General features: G+C 44.2%; 1 protein-coding gene across 5 annotated transcripts in view; it reads right to left on the reverse strand.

The window, feature by feature from the left end:
* BICC1 (BicC family RNA binding protein 1) overlaps positions 1-15,651 on the reverse strand; it is a 223,900-nt gene that overhangs the window by 11,214 nt on the left and 197,035 nt on the right. For 4 of the 5 annotated variants that reach the window (XM_045581859.1, XM_036438416.2, XM_036438417.2 and 1 more), the window contains exons 10-18: positions 14,487-14,673; positions 12,247-12,408; positions 11,455-11,651; positions 11,192-11,324; positions 10,449-10,605; positions 8,437-8,602; positions 5,651-5,690; positions 5,153-5,307; positions 2,185-2,341 (exon numbers count right to left, since the gene is read on the reverse strand). In XM_045581859.1, the coding sequence (XP_045437815.1) occupies positions 2,185-2,341; positions 5,153-5,307; positions 5,651-5,690; positions 8,437-8,602; positions 10,449-10,605; positions 11,192-11,324; positions 11,455-11,651; positions 12,247-12,408; positions 14,487-14,673 (1,354 nt within the window). The remainder of the gene's footprint in view (positions 1-2,184; positions 2,342-5,152; positions 5,308-5,650; positions 5,691-8,436; positions 8,603-10,448; positions 10,606-11,191; positions 11,325-11,454; positions 11,652-12,246; positions 12,409-14,486; positions 14,674-15,651) is intronic. The other variant, XM_045581860.1, reaches the window with a different exon arrangement.

A 15,651-nucleotide genomic window follows, 5' to 3' on the forward strand; every position in this document is an offset into this window, starting at 1 on the left:
GCCAACAACTGGCTCCTGTCCATGTGGGGATTCAGTCCTCTTATACCAAAGATGCTGCCTCACAGGGGATTCCCAGGGAGAGAGGGAAGGAGGACACTCACCTGGCCAATCAGGTCCCCCTAATCTCTGGGGTCAATGCGTTCACCAAATCCAAGAATCATATTCTGCACTGTTTTGGGTGCCACTAACTCCTTCCTTCAGTTGTTTTTACCTCCCAATGGAGGAGTCCTTTATCTCAAGTGGAAGGAATTTCCTAATAAGAGTTCTCTTTCTCTTTAAAAACAGATGTCTTATCTCTTGTGACAAAAAAGAATCCAGAACCAAGCTCGGGAGGCCTTCGGCCCTGGCCCACGCCACCATTTGAAGGTAAGGCCCCAATGTCACCAAAAGGGTTTTGAGGGAGTGACCTGTGGCATACTGGGTCAAGGGTGATGCCAAGCAGGATACGATGGGCACACTGGAGTGACCACATGGTAAGTTTACCATATAATTGTCCAACTGGTAAAAGTGGGAGTTATTGAGAATTAACACTGGAACAACTGGTGTAAGCAGAGATGCCTGGGGAAAACCTAGACATTGATAATGCTGAAGAGGGTATAACATTTTTTTTAAAGCTGTGCTGTTCAGTACACTAGCCATTGGCAACGAAAATGTTCAGTAAGTGTGAAACGCACACCAGATTTTAAAGACATCGTATAAAAAAGAATGTAAAGTATTATATAAAAAATGTCTTTATGTAGATTACACAGTTAAATAATACTTGGCATATATTGGGATAAGAAAATTCATTAATAAAATGTGGGGGGGGGGAAGATGTGCTAAAATATTCTTATTGATATCTATTAATGTATATTTGTTTCTTTTTATTGTGAGAGTCTGTGTTCCCTTTTAAACTCCCTGTTGTCTTAAAACATCTGACAAAAGCAAAATAACTTTTTCTTTAATGATTCCCTTTTATCAAAGAATCCTGATATTTTTATCCCTAATCCTGAACTTCACTGCATCTAAGTTTACAGTCAAATTTAATTATCCAGCACAGGACTCATTTATATTGGGCTACAGAACAGAGATCACTTCCACCTCCAGACCTGCCTGGCACCAGCCGCCTCAGTCCGTCCTCCTGTCAGTGATGGAGGGCCCAGCCCCAGTCTCCAGGAAGGGCCCAGGCTCCCACGGACAGCGCACTAGGGAATGAACGCGTTGGCCGCGCTCTCTTCCTGAGATTTGGCCGACCCCACACTGTTCTTCTCAACTCGGAGGCCCTGCACAGCACGGCAACTTGACTGATGGTTAACACCTGATTTACTGAGTGAATACTGTGCTCATTGAGGCGGCCTTTAAGGAGCCTTCAAATACCCCACGCTCTGGGTCTCAGGGCTCCCCATTCGTCCCAAACCCTGAACAAAGGCATGTATGGTGATGGCTTCTGCCAGTACTTATCTGCTCACCCTTTCACACAGCCCAGTAGCAACAGACAAACCACTGGACGCGTGCTGAGTCTCAACCGTATCTTTCTAAGGCCAGAACCCTTTTGCTTTAAACGTAAATTAAGTTTACATAAATTCAGCTACATCTTGTCCATGTGAAGTATCAAATGCTGCTTTCACCGTCAGGAGCTACCGACAGAGCAGACTTTCTCCTGTTGTCCAAGATGCTAACTTGAGCACAGTGTGCTCCACGTCTTCCTGTCCCTGCCTTTTCCTAACGAGAAAAAGCACTTTCTGAGTGTGTGTGTATGTTGTATACATCCCTTCAACAAGCATTTACTGAGCACCTACTGGGTGTCACTCACGGTCAGACATTTGGGAAGAAATAACAAACCAGGTGCAGCCTAACAGAATTCCTGGCATGTGGGCATTTAAAAAGTGTTCACTGAATGAATAAATATGATCCCTGGCTGTGGAGTTCAAATTCTACAGGAGGAGACCATGACGTACACGGGTAATTACACTTCAGCATGACAGGTGCTAGAGGAAAAGCTTGTACAAACTGTGGTGGAGGCAGAAAACCACCTGGTCTGCTTCACCGGGAGAAAGGAAGGCTTCATAGAGGTGGTGGCATGTGAGTGACGACAAACCCTTGAAGGCATAGAGTGGGGAATTCATACTTGAGCATCGCCCTGAACCAGATAAACAAATTTCACGCTGATTACATCTAAAAGTAGGATTGAAAGTCAAAGCTCACTTGATTTGTTTTGTTTGCGCTTGGGGCTGCCAATAGAAGCTGCAAATTCATTATGGCTGGCAGGTCCTATTCCGTTCCGGTCTCTCCAGTTATCCGATTCGCTTCCACTTCCCAAGTGCTCACGACTGTTGGACCTCGAGAGGGACATCGATGAGCCCTGTAAGCAATGAAAGCCAGACAAGGAGCTGTTTAATGAGGGGGGTGGAGAGGAAAGAATCCCCAATGGACCACTGCCATCAGCCACCGATGCTGCTCCCACAGAGGAGGCTGTGGCCCCTGTCTCCATCCTGTGTCTTCCAGCCACCAAGGGCTTGGTAAGGCACACAGTGCAGTCTCTGCCCTTCATCTTGAAGGTGCCCAACAGAGTTCTGAGATTCTTCGGCGTAAAGACTTACTCCTGTAAAGATCTACAAGAGATTCTCTGCCTTGTGTCCCACAGAGGATAAATAACGGGGAAGAGGAATAGTAGACCCAACGCTTAGCTCCCAGGCTAATAAAGGTGGAAAGGGAGCTGGCATGACTCCGGGGTTGGCCTCATATAAATAAGACCTCTCCAACAAATTACAAATACCTAGGAAAGTCTACCTTATTTAATTCCCCCAAATCAAAATAATAATTTAAAAGATCTCAAAGTCTGCATGGAACTAGCATTTGTTCATTCCGTCACCGTATTACAAACCCCCCGTTTTGTACTATATCTAGAAAATTAATGTCAAGATTCCTTGGTTTCCAAAGTTTCACGTTCATTGGGGAATTCCAAGAGAATCCTTCAACACTCCCACCTAATTCGGTTTCACAGCCTGCCACACCCTCCTTTCACACGTCCTTCGTCAGGTCATCTGGACACCACACTCCCAGGGTTCCCGCCTATGTCACTGGAGTTTGTAGGATCTTCCTCCCCCTTCCACTCTGAATGTCACGTTACTGGGCTTGATCCTGGCATCCGTTCTCTCTCATTAAGTAATCTCAATCTCTTTCAAGGCTAAACTACATCAAGTTTTTACCTCCAGATTAACTCTTCTGTTCAAATTAGTATCATGGAGCTGCCAATCTGACACCTCCATGTAACTGTCTCACAGGCACTTTACATTTAGAGTACCTGAAATTAAACTGTTGTGTATCTGTCCCTTCCAACTGCACCCAAACCTACTCCTTTCTTAGAATCCCTGCATCTCAATAGGTAACGCTACCATTTACCCAGTTGCTCAAGCCATTCTCATCCATCGGCAAATCCTGTCCATGCCATCTTTGAACACAACTCACTTCTCCCCACTTCTCTCCGTTTCCACAGCTGCCACCAACAGACTCCTTTAACACTTTCCAAGCTCTTGGTTTCCCTCAGAGTAAAGTTCTCCAGTGGAAATAACAGGAACCGCTAAGTATCACTCAGAAGCTGCCGCACACCATGCTCCGCACTGGCTGCCTTCTCCCGTGCGATCCTCTAAACCAGCCAACGAGAAAAGGGGCTCGGGGGTGAAGCCACCCCCCAAAGCTGTACCTCTGTCCGCGGGGGTTGTCCGGCCCCACAGCCCCTGCACCTGACCACATGGCCACAACGATCATTTCACACCGTCACACTGCTGGTCTTTGAGGACAGAACTGAACTAGCATTTCTGCAGAGACTATTTCATCTCTGAAAGAACACACACAGTCAACCACCTAACACCCCATCCTACCAACACAGGTAAGTGAAATGGACGAGCCTGGAGGTGCATCCGTGGAGAGAAAGAACACGGCAGTGTTTGAGAGAAACAACAAAAGTGGTTTAGTTTCTCTCAGAGCTACAATGGCAGCGAGAGGACTGTACGTACCTCCTAGAGCAGCAAAACTCTTCCCTCGGTCCCTATACTCCCGCTGCTGACAGCAACCTCCATCTTTACAGGCCGCTGTCAGCTTGCTACTGGCCTGACAATGAAATTCAAAATTCATATGAGACTAGTCTCTTTTCAATATTTCCATAGTACCGTCCGCGTTGGTAGTACAGTGGTGAGCATAGCTGCCTTCAATATTTCCATAGTATCTGCTTCTTCGCTGATGCAGAGAGAGGGAGGAAAAAAGGCGCGTTTGCTTTTACCCTTCCCCAACAGTCTAATTTATTACAAAGAAAACAGGTGGGAAGAAGGAGGTCAATCCACAAATGCCAGTGATTAGACTAACAATTATGAAACCCTTCACCAGTGTTTGTTTTTCAGTCTGCAGTGCTCTGGTTGGACATTGTGATTCTTGGACCGGTCATTTCCATCCGGGTTTGGGTCTGCTCAGTCTCCCCAGTGGGTGCGTGCATGCGGGTGTGCACGCCTATTCTACCCCCACGGGCAAAGGGCTCAGAGCCAACATCGGGTCCTCTCCAGCTGAAAGGCCGGCTGGGCGAGTCATGTGCAGCCTGGCTGGGGAGCTGGGGGCTCTGGATCCCATCTCCATGTGGCGCAGGTGCCAGCTTCCCAGCCTCACTCCGCAGTGCGGCCAACATCTGGGAAACATAAAATTCTGGAGCTCTTGTTTGTGATGCTTCCTGCTGTGTTCCTGGCACAACGGAACACACTGAGTTTTTAACTCCTATCTGGACACTTGTTTTTACAGAATATTGCCTTTTCTCCCTATGGTGAGCTTGCTAGGGATACCCCTGAATAAAAGGATCCTTTATACATTTTTATGGGCTATGGTTACATCTATCCTTTGCCTAACCTCAGCCCTGTTTTAGCATTTACGACACTCTCCTCCTAAGAAACACTCAGTTAAAAATTTACATCTCCACAACAAACAGCGGACCAACAACTCTGAGAGAAGATGCGGGAAAGATCATGTCAGAGTGCATCCATTGTACGGCAGTATGTGTAAAAGAAGAGAAGTTAAAACAAATCCTCTTAATGACTTTCCCTACTTAATAGAGAATGGGAGGGGAGGGACTACGACTGTTCTCCCTTGCCGAGAGCAGACAGGAAGAAGGGGTAGGGATGACTCTACAAACCTCAAACGTCGTTGTCATCGTGGGCTTATAGGACACATGGTTGGCCCGTCTCAGCTCCTTGATGGTCTCGGCTGGCATGGACTTCGAAAACCCGAGGCCGCTCCAGGTGTTGGTAGGTGTTCTGACCTCTGTCACCACAGGTTTCTTTAACATAGCTTTGGGACACAGAACATAAAACAAAATGCTTGTTATGTTTAATATAGTTTTTAAAATATTGATATGTGTTGTTCCTTTGATATATGTAAAGAAATCAGACCTGAATATTTTCTTAATACAAAATGCCTTAAAATATCATCATAAAATAGTTTATTTCAATTTTAAAATGCTACATTGGCTCATAATTGATCTAATGCTAATCTACTCAATAAAATGTTTGCAACTTTGAACTTAAACATTTTTTTTATGACAGCCCAATTTCACAATTCAAAGTGAATACTGGAGAATCTGTTATGGGTCTTTGATGGGGGATGGAGTCAAAACCATTACTATATCACATACCTTTGGTTGCTAATAGCTTCTTTTGTTCATAATCAAATGCCTGAAAATAAAACAGAGCAAAAATATTGTATTGCCAGCTTATCCAAATGTCATGCTGATACCCCAGTTGGGAGGGACCAGGTTTGCAAGGGAGGGCAGTTGGGAGGGACCATTCCTGGTTAGAAAACTAAGATTTTGACTACAGCCCATGAATCTATAGGCTAAGCTTTGCACTATAATGTGCCATTAATTCAGTGCAAATCTAATCATTTTAAACATGTTTTCAAATCTAATTAATTAAAATTATAAATTACTACTTTTGACTTTAAATCGAGACAATGACAAGAGCCAGAAATCTTCCTTCAAAGGGGGGAGGGGGGGAGAAAATCCTATTTTCTATGAATATTTAAAACACCAGGATAACGTCCCCAGAAGGGGGTATGCAGGAGGCAGCTGATCGATGTTTCTCTCTCATTGGTGTTTTTAACTCTATCCCCCTCCCTTTCTCTCTGTAAAAAAATCAATAAAATATGTATTTTTTAAACACCAGGATAAGTATATGCTAAAGCACAATATGCTTTCAGGTTATCTACTGGCCTCATTTGTTTATCAAAATCCCCTCTTCAAAGGATGGCCTGAAGTGGTGTGATGTGCAGGCAGCTTAAGAAGTTATTTAGGCTAACTGGAATGGTCTTTGCTTTTGAAATGAGAAAAATGGCACATGTCGTACTTTAAGCCACAATCATAGTAAGCATCACAATAAACTAAACCTAGTGACCTTGTATTGCACAGGAGTAGGATGGCACCATCCACTCTCTCACTCACACGCAAGTGACACGTGACATGGTCAGGTCTACACGGAACCCAAGGTAGGTCATTTGGGAGAAAGTACTCTCGTCAGAGCTCCATCTCACATGCTAACCTAGTGTTCTCAACTGCCCAGCTGAGGAACTAAGACTTGATTAACAATGTCTCACAGGCCATCGGGAGGATGAAAAACAACTGGCAAGTGCTCTCCTGGCCCTTTTCCTGGGGGCCTACACCACCACATGCAGGCCACATGCCCGGGTAATGGACAGTGTGAAAGGGAGACTGAGAGGGGGTGTGCCACAAGCAATAGTTAGGTCCGGATAACACAAGCTAGCAGCTGACCCAGACCAACCAGGCCACATGGTGCACTCTGAGAACATGGCAGAGTAGAGTGGATTCGTGGAGAACACATTTGATGATGGTTTTGAAACGTCAGATCTGAAATGGCACTGGAAATTAAAACCAACTTTTCACTATCAACGCCTGAGGGCAAGGTGTGGGAAGATCCTACATTCACTTGTTCAATAAATATGCATTAAGTGCCTCATGTTAAAGAGACTGTGTGGCACTTAGTGGAAGAAAACCATAAAAAGACAACAACCGATAGCCTCAAAGCACAGAGAGCCTCAGCAGGGCTGGGTAAAGGAAATCACTACAAAATAAGTCAGGAAGTGAGATGAGTGTGGAGGGACCTGGGGATGCAGCTCTCCAAGGACTGCCGGAGGCATCAAGTTCTCAGCGAGGGAATCGGAGTCTTCACTCTTCCTCCTGTCAATGCTAGGGGACTACCCTCATTGATTTCTTAGTTTTTTAAAAGTCAGCTCTTTTGTAACGGCACAAACACATCTATTTAAGTTGAAACTGTATCACCAAGAACATTTCTTATCTGTCCTAAAAGAAACTAGTTATAAAGTGGTTGGGAAAGGTAAGAACCAGGAGACGGATAGAAACCACAACGGGGTTATGAAAGGGATTTGATACTTCTCTGAGGAGGGGATTTTAATTTATATTAACTGAAAATAAGTCCACCAGAGAAAACGTATCAGATATAATTCTTTTTTTAAACATTGACACTTGATAAAGGCCACGGCTTTATGAAAACATTCATCTAAAAATACACAGAAATGTTCAAATGTAAAGGATTAAAAGGACAGATAAGCAGGATTGAATTGTAGTTTTTGCTGGGATTACAGAAGTATAATTTAGTTCCATGAATTAACTTCTTTGCATATCTGTGACAGTTTGGTTTCGAGGACTTTTTTGGGAGTTGGGGAGTGGGGGTGATATTATCTCATTATGAAGTAGGTAAGTCCACCCAATAATTCTGATACTGAAATCAAATGGTTATAGGAATCTCTAAATGCACAAAATCCTTATCTTTCATACTGTCATCTATAAAGAAATCAGAATTCTGAATTTCATGTTCAATAGTCTATTTTGAATAATTAGCCTACTACAGATATAGAGAAAAATCCCTGAGGAAATTCTTTAAAATAAAAATTATTTTGATTACTTGTGAATCAATATAATCATCAGTAATATTTATCATCTATTTTCAAAAACCTAAAGCTTCATATTAGCTATTTTTATAACTACCTAAAATGACACCAAATTTATCACCTCCATCTTATAGATAGGATTATTGTATCTATTCAATATTTATCCAAGACTATGTCAAGAGGCAGTAATACTTAGAAAAAACAGCTCTGGCATTTATCTAAAATTTTATAAAACAACAGGGGAATAGTGTCATTTACATTATAGTGACAAAGACCATTCACATCCCTTTTTACATTATATTTTAAATAACTTAATCATTTAAGCTAAATCCTGCATTTCATGTTTAAAGTTTATAGCAAAACCAATTCCTAACTACTGCATATGTCCTTAAATGTAATTTGGACTGGAGTGCAGGACGAAAACCTAGTTTCTGAGTTCGCCACTGTCCACCCCAAACCCCTCCATGTGGAGGGCCCTCCCGCTCACTTCACCGTTACCTGCATGTTGACATAGGACGGCCGGGAGGCCAGGCGGGCCCTTTCCGAGTTCTGCTGGGCGGCCGCGGCCCTCTCTGCAGCACGCTCGCTCCCCGGCGCCTTCTTGTCAGCCAGAGGGCTCTCCGTGGGGTTCAGCTCCGGGTCCGAGAGCAGCCGGTCAGCACTGCTGTGAAACAGAGTCTGCACGTTAACACCCTCCGCCATTCACACACACAGGCACTGGATGTTCCCCCTGTGCCACACTTACTATACGCCAGCCAGTGCCAACTATCTGTATGCATCTTCTCATTTTAACCCTCACACCACCACTGTGAGACAGGCAGCAGTATTCTTCTTCCCATTTTACAGAAGAAGGAAGCCCAAGTCATACCTCTGGTAAATGGTAGAGCTGGGGTCTGAACTCCGGCATTCTGACTCTAAGAGCCGGAGCTAAAACTATTCCATGATCTATAGTCAAACATATTCTGTATGCAGTATATATGTCATATTGTTAATGGGATGTATCAGTGACCTATGGGTACACTGTCTAAACAGGCCTGAGTTGATCTGAAAGCATGCAGCCCGCCATATCCCTGGGTCCCACACCCACAGATTTAACAAATTTCAGATTGAAACAATATTTTCGACACATGGTGGGGAATCTGCAGATGCAGAGGACTGACTGTATGCACTCTCCTATGCTATTTAGTGTAAAGACTTGGACATACGTGGATTTTGGAATCAATCCCCTGTAGGTACCAAGGGACAACTGTCGTTATGTTTTGGGGGAGTCAAAGTTAGACACGGATTTTTGACTGCAGAGGGGGTCAGTTGCCCCTAACCCACACATTGTTCAAGGGTCAGCTGTATAAGAAAACTCATAAGACAGTAGGGGAAATTGGGAAAACAGAGACAGATAGAAGCAAAACCTTTTAATACAGAAGCATTCCATTGTTTTTCTTTTAAAAACAAACAAACATAGGCTGCCAATTTTAAACAAGAAACACAAAATAAGGAACACCCATTTGTAACTGTCCTATGGTACAGGGGAGTTATATTTAATAAAGTATATGGTTCACATTCACTGTGATTTGTAATAAATGAAATCATGATATGTCAAGTATTTATTACTAAAGTGAGCAGTTTACTACTTTGGAACAAGAGAGCCATGGTTTCAGTTAGAAATTCAAAGGTAAATGAAAGAGAATTCATACCAGGAAAATACCTTCCTAAAAGCAATCATCAGAGAGTAAAAATCACCCTGCTGGTCACAGGAGCAGAAATAATGTTAAATGTTTCAGAGCAACAGAGAAAGTTCAAAGGACCCAGATATACACCCAAGGTTTATGAAGAGAAGGACTCTAGATAGGATATAAGGGTGAGAATTACCAGATATTATTTCTTAATAACATTTTTATCCATAAAAAAAATCACTAAGATTGAAATGGAATACTACTCTGCCATAAAAAAAGATGACATTCTGACATTTGTGTTAAGGATGAACCTTGAGGGTATTATGCTAAGTGAAAAGAAAAAGAAAGAAAAAAAAAAAAAGAAAACCTATTCATAGAGGCAGACAGCAGATCTCTGGTTACCAGAGCAGAAGTTGAGAGGAAAGGGACAGCCTCATAAGGGGGCCAACTGTATGGCGATGGATGGAAAATGGGCTTTTGGTTGTGAGCACGATGTAGTGCATACAGAGGTCAAGTTATAATATTGCATACCTGAAAGTCATATGATGTTATAAACCAACGTCACTTCAATGAGAAAAAAAAAGGTTTTAAAGGAAAAAGAAAAGGAAATTAATCCACGTATGCCCAATTCTTTATACTAAATAGCATAGGACAGTGCGTACCGTCAGTCCTCTGCGTCTACAGAAATGAATAAACTCCCAGATAGGACCAAACTTGCTGAAACCAAGGAGCACTCACGGCCAAACAAATCCAGTGTTGTTCCACTAGCTTGAGACAAGTCCAGCTTGCTCTACAGTTTCTTTCAAAGCACCCAGAGCCTTCCGAGACGAAAATACCTACTGTAAGTGGGAGTTCTTGGTGCCGTGCAGGAGCTCCACGGTCTGCCTCTTGGCACAGGAAACCTTAGAGGAACCCATCATCTGCTTCAGGTCGCCAGCGTTCCCAGAATGAGAGGGACTCCGAGGCATGCCTACCTCCACAAAAGCATCATTGCCACCTGCAGAGAAGAGGGAGAACAAAACCCAAAACATCGGTTCACCATCAGCAATCACCTGCCATGGAAGCAAACCAGAATCCAGCTCCAGGGAGACACAGACATAGCAGCTCTCAGCTGCAAAGACGACACCGTAAGTTCAGGCTGCCTTTAAAAACTCAAAATGAAATCTAAGGAAATGACCCCCCTATTTTTAAAGATTGTTAGGGATGAGAGGATTAACAACACTCTACTTAGAAAAAAATTACACACACACACACACACACACACTTAGGAAGTTGATACTTTCCTGCTACATAATTACATTCATTTTCATTTAGGAAGTTCAATGTCATGGGAAAGTGATTCTGTAAAAAGTCTGTCTACTTTTCGGTGTATCTTTTACCATGTTCTTTGGAATTTCATTCAAAATGTTGTCTTTCTGCAAACTTCAGGCAGGATGAGTCATCATCGATGAGCAAAACCAATCTGAAAATCACTGCGTGGACTTTCTAACCCCCCTCTCCCGCCCCCCCGCCCCCACACACACACACAGACACACACCCCTTTGTCCAAGGAACAGGCCCGCCGAAGCCCAGAGGACAGATACCTTCGGCAGGATTTGGCTTGGGAGACACCTGCTCCGATCCGCTTGTCTGTCTGGACGGATCACCATGATTCGCACTCAGCACTTTCTCTCCAAGCGACGACGTGGCTATTACCCCATATTTTATGTTCGGAGGCTGAAACGACAACAGAAAATAGCACGTGGCTATTGTCACCATTCTAAAATTCACCTCAACTCAAAGTTTTACTAGTGGCTTCTCTCTGACAAACAGCACAGATCCCACCATCCTACCTGAGGGGCATTACCTGTGCATGTCCGTTTAAAGCAGCAGAGATCTTTTTGCCTTCTGTCTGCATACTGCTGACGTGCACGTCGACAGGGGTCAAGCCGGGAGGTGGGGAGGGGGCCGTGTGCCCATAGGCGGGCACTCCAGACAACAGGATGTTGGTTAAGGTGGCTTGGGCGGTAGATGGAATCATAAGGTGTGGTACGGCAGAAAAGCCTAGAACGATATTTTATGGAGACACGTATTAGAGAGAACACGGAATCAACAAGCATTATATTATTCCCAGTAACTTCAAAAAACATCATTGCTATTGCTGCAAATTCAGAAAGGAATTTAATGTTGATATCTCTCTGCAAACAGGTTTAACTTTACTACACAAAAGAATATTAAAATGGAACCACTCTCCAGGCAATATTTAACCCAAGCTCCTCGCGGTACAGACGAAGCAACAGACTGACTTTGAGTGCGTATGTACCTACTGAGCAACTCTAACCTCTCCAGCTCGAACCTGCCTTTCCGAGCGATCAGTCAGTGACCTTCATATGACTCTGTCACTGCTCCCTGCGCATTATGATCCTTTTCCCGATCTGCTTGACACCTTTAAAGGTTATGTTTTACTTTTATGGAAAACTCACTGTTTTGTTGTGTATCATTTAACTAATGTACACATTAGCAAATTTCTGTCGGGCTGAAGTATGCTTTGAACCATGATTTTTCCCCCCTAAGGACATGGAACCACTAATACATTTTTAAATAAAAACTGGCAATAGCTACAGAGATGTGCCTTTGATTGTACTTAAATGATACTGACCTGTGGCACTTGAAGTATTAGCAAGTGGGGGTGCCCACAGCGTGGGGCTGGGGGTGCCAGAACTTGGACTTTGCAAAGGACTGACGGAGCTATTGAGCGCATTCAAGAGTGAGTTCGGGGCTGTCGAAGTGTTGAGAGATAAGGTGGTGGGGCCCAAGAGACCTGCAATAAGTGAAAGTAAAGTCAATATGCATAATTTCAAGATTTCAAAATAACAGATGGCAGCACTATTGCCATTTGGAATGCACCTTGATAGAATCTATTTTTCTGAATATGAAACGTGAGTGATAGATTACCTTCTTTCACATATTCCCATGAAATACAGCCTGATACAGTTTCAACACAGGCCCCAGCTTATCCAACAACAGATGCTGGTCGGAAAATGGGAGACAGGTGTGTGCCCCAACCAGGAAGGCAGTTGGGGGGGGGGGGTGTCACTGAGCACCACCAGCTGCTTTGCGTTCACATCACTGGCCAAGATGAACAACAGTCTGCTCCAGTGGGAACCCGTTTTCCTTTCCCTGCACAGCTCAGCTGTCATACGCTTTCAAACAAACACTTCAAACCACGTACAATTAGCAGCGACTAAGGGCATGGTTTCCTGCAGCGGAATGGCTCTGCTAGGCCCTCTGCGGACAGGCTCAGCTACCTGCAACAGCTTTCTACTGTGTCCAAGCACTGACGAGCCTCCTTAGCACTCCATCTCCACGCCCAAGGACTCTTCCCTTGTTTGACAGATTTAATGCCTGATTCAAGGAATGAAATTTCCCTTCTGGCATTTAAAATATGGTAATGAAATTTCCCTTCTGGCATCTAAAATAAAATGTGGATTTTTTACACGAGTTTCCAGGAATACTTAAAGCATTAGGTGTTACAGGATAGGTACAGCCATAAAAACATTTTAAAAACTGAGTAACTCTGGCTGAAACTGGTTTGGCTCAGTGGATAGAGCATCAGCCGGCAGACTGAAAGGTCCCAGATTCGATTCTGGTCAAGGGCATGTACCTTGGTTGCGGGCACATCCCCAGTACAGGGTGTGCAAGAGGCAGCTGGTCGATGATTCTCTTTCATTGAAGTTTCTAACTCTCTGTCCCTCTCTCTTCCTCTCTGTAAAAAGTCAATAAAATATATTAAAAACAAACAAAAAACTGAGTAACTCTGCATGTCTGCTCACTTTTTTTCTCTCTCTATTGCAACTCAGTGCCTGCTAAGCGATGAGACTGGCATTTGGAGATGCATTGCCTTGTGGAAGGGACAGCTTTGGGAGATGAGGGGCCCAGAAAAAAACACACAAAAAAACCACCTGCCTTTACCGTAATGGTGTCGAAGCAAGGCTACTTGGTGTGTTAATCCTATTATTTAAACATGTTATATTTATTAAAGCAAGAATAGCTGTTAGAAAAATTTAAAGACTGCTGAGAGTATTTTTTGGTCTCAAATCAACACTGAATGGGTTTTCTAGGGATAGTGCTTTAACTTTCCATATAAAGGCTACTGAGAAAAATGTATAAGAAAGACGTGAGACTAGCCTGATTTAATACAGCAACTAACTTCAGCCTGTAAGACGGGAGGCCATAATGAGGCAATAAATATCGCCATGGCTATTAAAATGACTGGCTCTATTATCCTAAAAAACGGAAGCACCGAGATGACGGTGTCCTTTCATCTTCCAATTTGCTGCCTTAGATGTGAAGGCAGGTCCATTTGTTGCCCTTGGTGGCCGCAGGCTAGATTTCCTTTGTATCTGTGCGAAGTAGGCCTAGCCACTGCGGAAGGAGTGTGTGTGTGTGTGGGGGGGGGGGGGGGGGGGGAGGCTGTGCCTGCTCTCCTCTCCCCCTCCCCCCCTTCACACCCCTCATACAGATTTGCAATTACTTTTGGAAAGGCAAACTGGATACTCTCTAGCTCCAGGGACTGGTGGCAATATTGCAAATACAAGGGAGAGCACACACATAAATTACAGTCAGCCTGCTGACTTCACTCGCAATGGCATTCTTAATTTAGAAGAACAAACACGGCTGAAAATCAACGTCAGACGTTGATTACTGTTGCCGAAACAGGAAGAATCCGGGAAACAAATCCATGGAGTCTAACAATAAAAACAACAACAAAATGGACTGATTTGAGTCCTGCTGCTTTTCACCTGAGCATAGACATACCCTTTCCGATGCAGCCCCTGTGGCAGAAAGGAAGGGATCTGGGTAAGCAGCCGAGCAGTGCTTTAGTAGCGAGCGGTATACCTAGTCCAGTGAGTCCGAGGCCTGCCGACGCTAAGATATCCAGGCTGGGGCAGGCCAGGCCGGCAGGGCACGATGCTGGGGACGGACTGGTTGCTATGGTAACCCCACTGCTTTCAAGTCCGAGGAGACATTTCCTTGCTTCATACATATTTAAGGCATTTCGTTCAACACTTTTCACAATCACAGACTATGAAAACACATAAATGGGAAAGAAGAAAAAAAAAAAAAAAAGGTGACATGCGAGTCGTCTACAATGAATCCGGGGAGGTGGGTGAGGAATGAAAACCATCATAAGAACTCCACTCGGGAAACTCATTGAATGCTGCTTTAAAAAAAAAAAACCGACTGCAAATTCCAGCCCACTTATCAGGTTTGTTTCCTCCTTTTGGTAAAAACCTACAACGTGAGTCGCCATTGATGGGGTGTGTCCTGTGTTCCAAAGCAGTGTGAGGGGAGCCGCACCTGTACTCCAATTCCCACCAAAACCTTACGATGGCGTGGAAATGATTCTTCCTGTTCGGTGAGGACAGAGACGCACCCAGCCGCACAGCACAGCGGGGCGGGGCGGCCAGAGGACTGGAACACGGGCCCATCTTCTGGAGCCGGTTCCCCCTCACATCCTCTTGTCTCCGTGAAAGCTAACCCCGGGCCCCCACACTTACTTGTTTTTACAAAACAAATCAAACCTGTCTCCCTACAGTGTATGTGCTGCTTCATAATAGTCTCTTACGTTTGACATTTATGGTCGACTAGCTAACTAATAGACCGTGAGGTACCACTATTCCTCACGGATGACACATCTATGGCAAAGCTCATACAAAAATAAACTCCTAAACAATAAATCTTTTTTTTTTTTCTTCTCAATGGACTCATCTAGAAAATTGGAAACGTGAAACCAAGGGGGGAAAGCCTCCAATGAACAATAAAGAAAATTGGCAGCTGAGACAGCAGTTAGAACGGGAGTGAGCAGGGGGCCGGGAGGCATGATTGAATGGCCCTGGGATGCTGCCTCCATGTATCTCCCCCGACTTCCGCTCACTTCCTGGAATTCTCGTGTCTGTCTATCGTATGTGCACAAGTCCTTTCTCTCTCTCTCAGTCCTGGCATCCACGTGGCTCAATTAGCCAGGCATGCAGGAAGCATCACAATACATAAAATTAGGGTC

The sequence above is a fragment of the Pipistrellus kuhlii genome, unplaced genomic scaffold (assembly GCF_014108245.1).
Source record: "Pipistrellus kuhlii isolate mPipKuh1 unplaced genomic scaffold, mPipKuh1.p scaffold_m20_p_15, whole genome shotgun sequence".
In the NCBI taxonomy this organism is placed as follows: Eukaryota; Metazoa; Chordata; class Mammalia; order Chiroptera; family Vespertilionidae; genus Pipistrellus; species Pipistrellus kuhlii.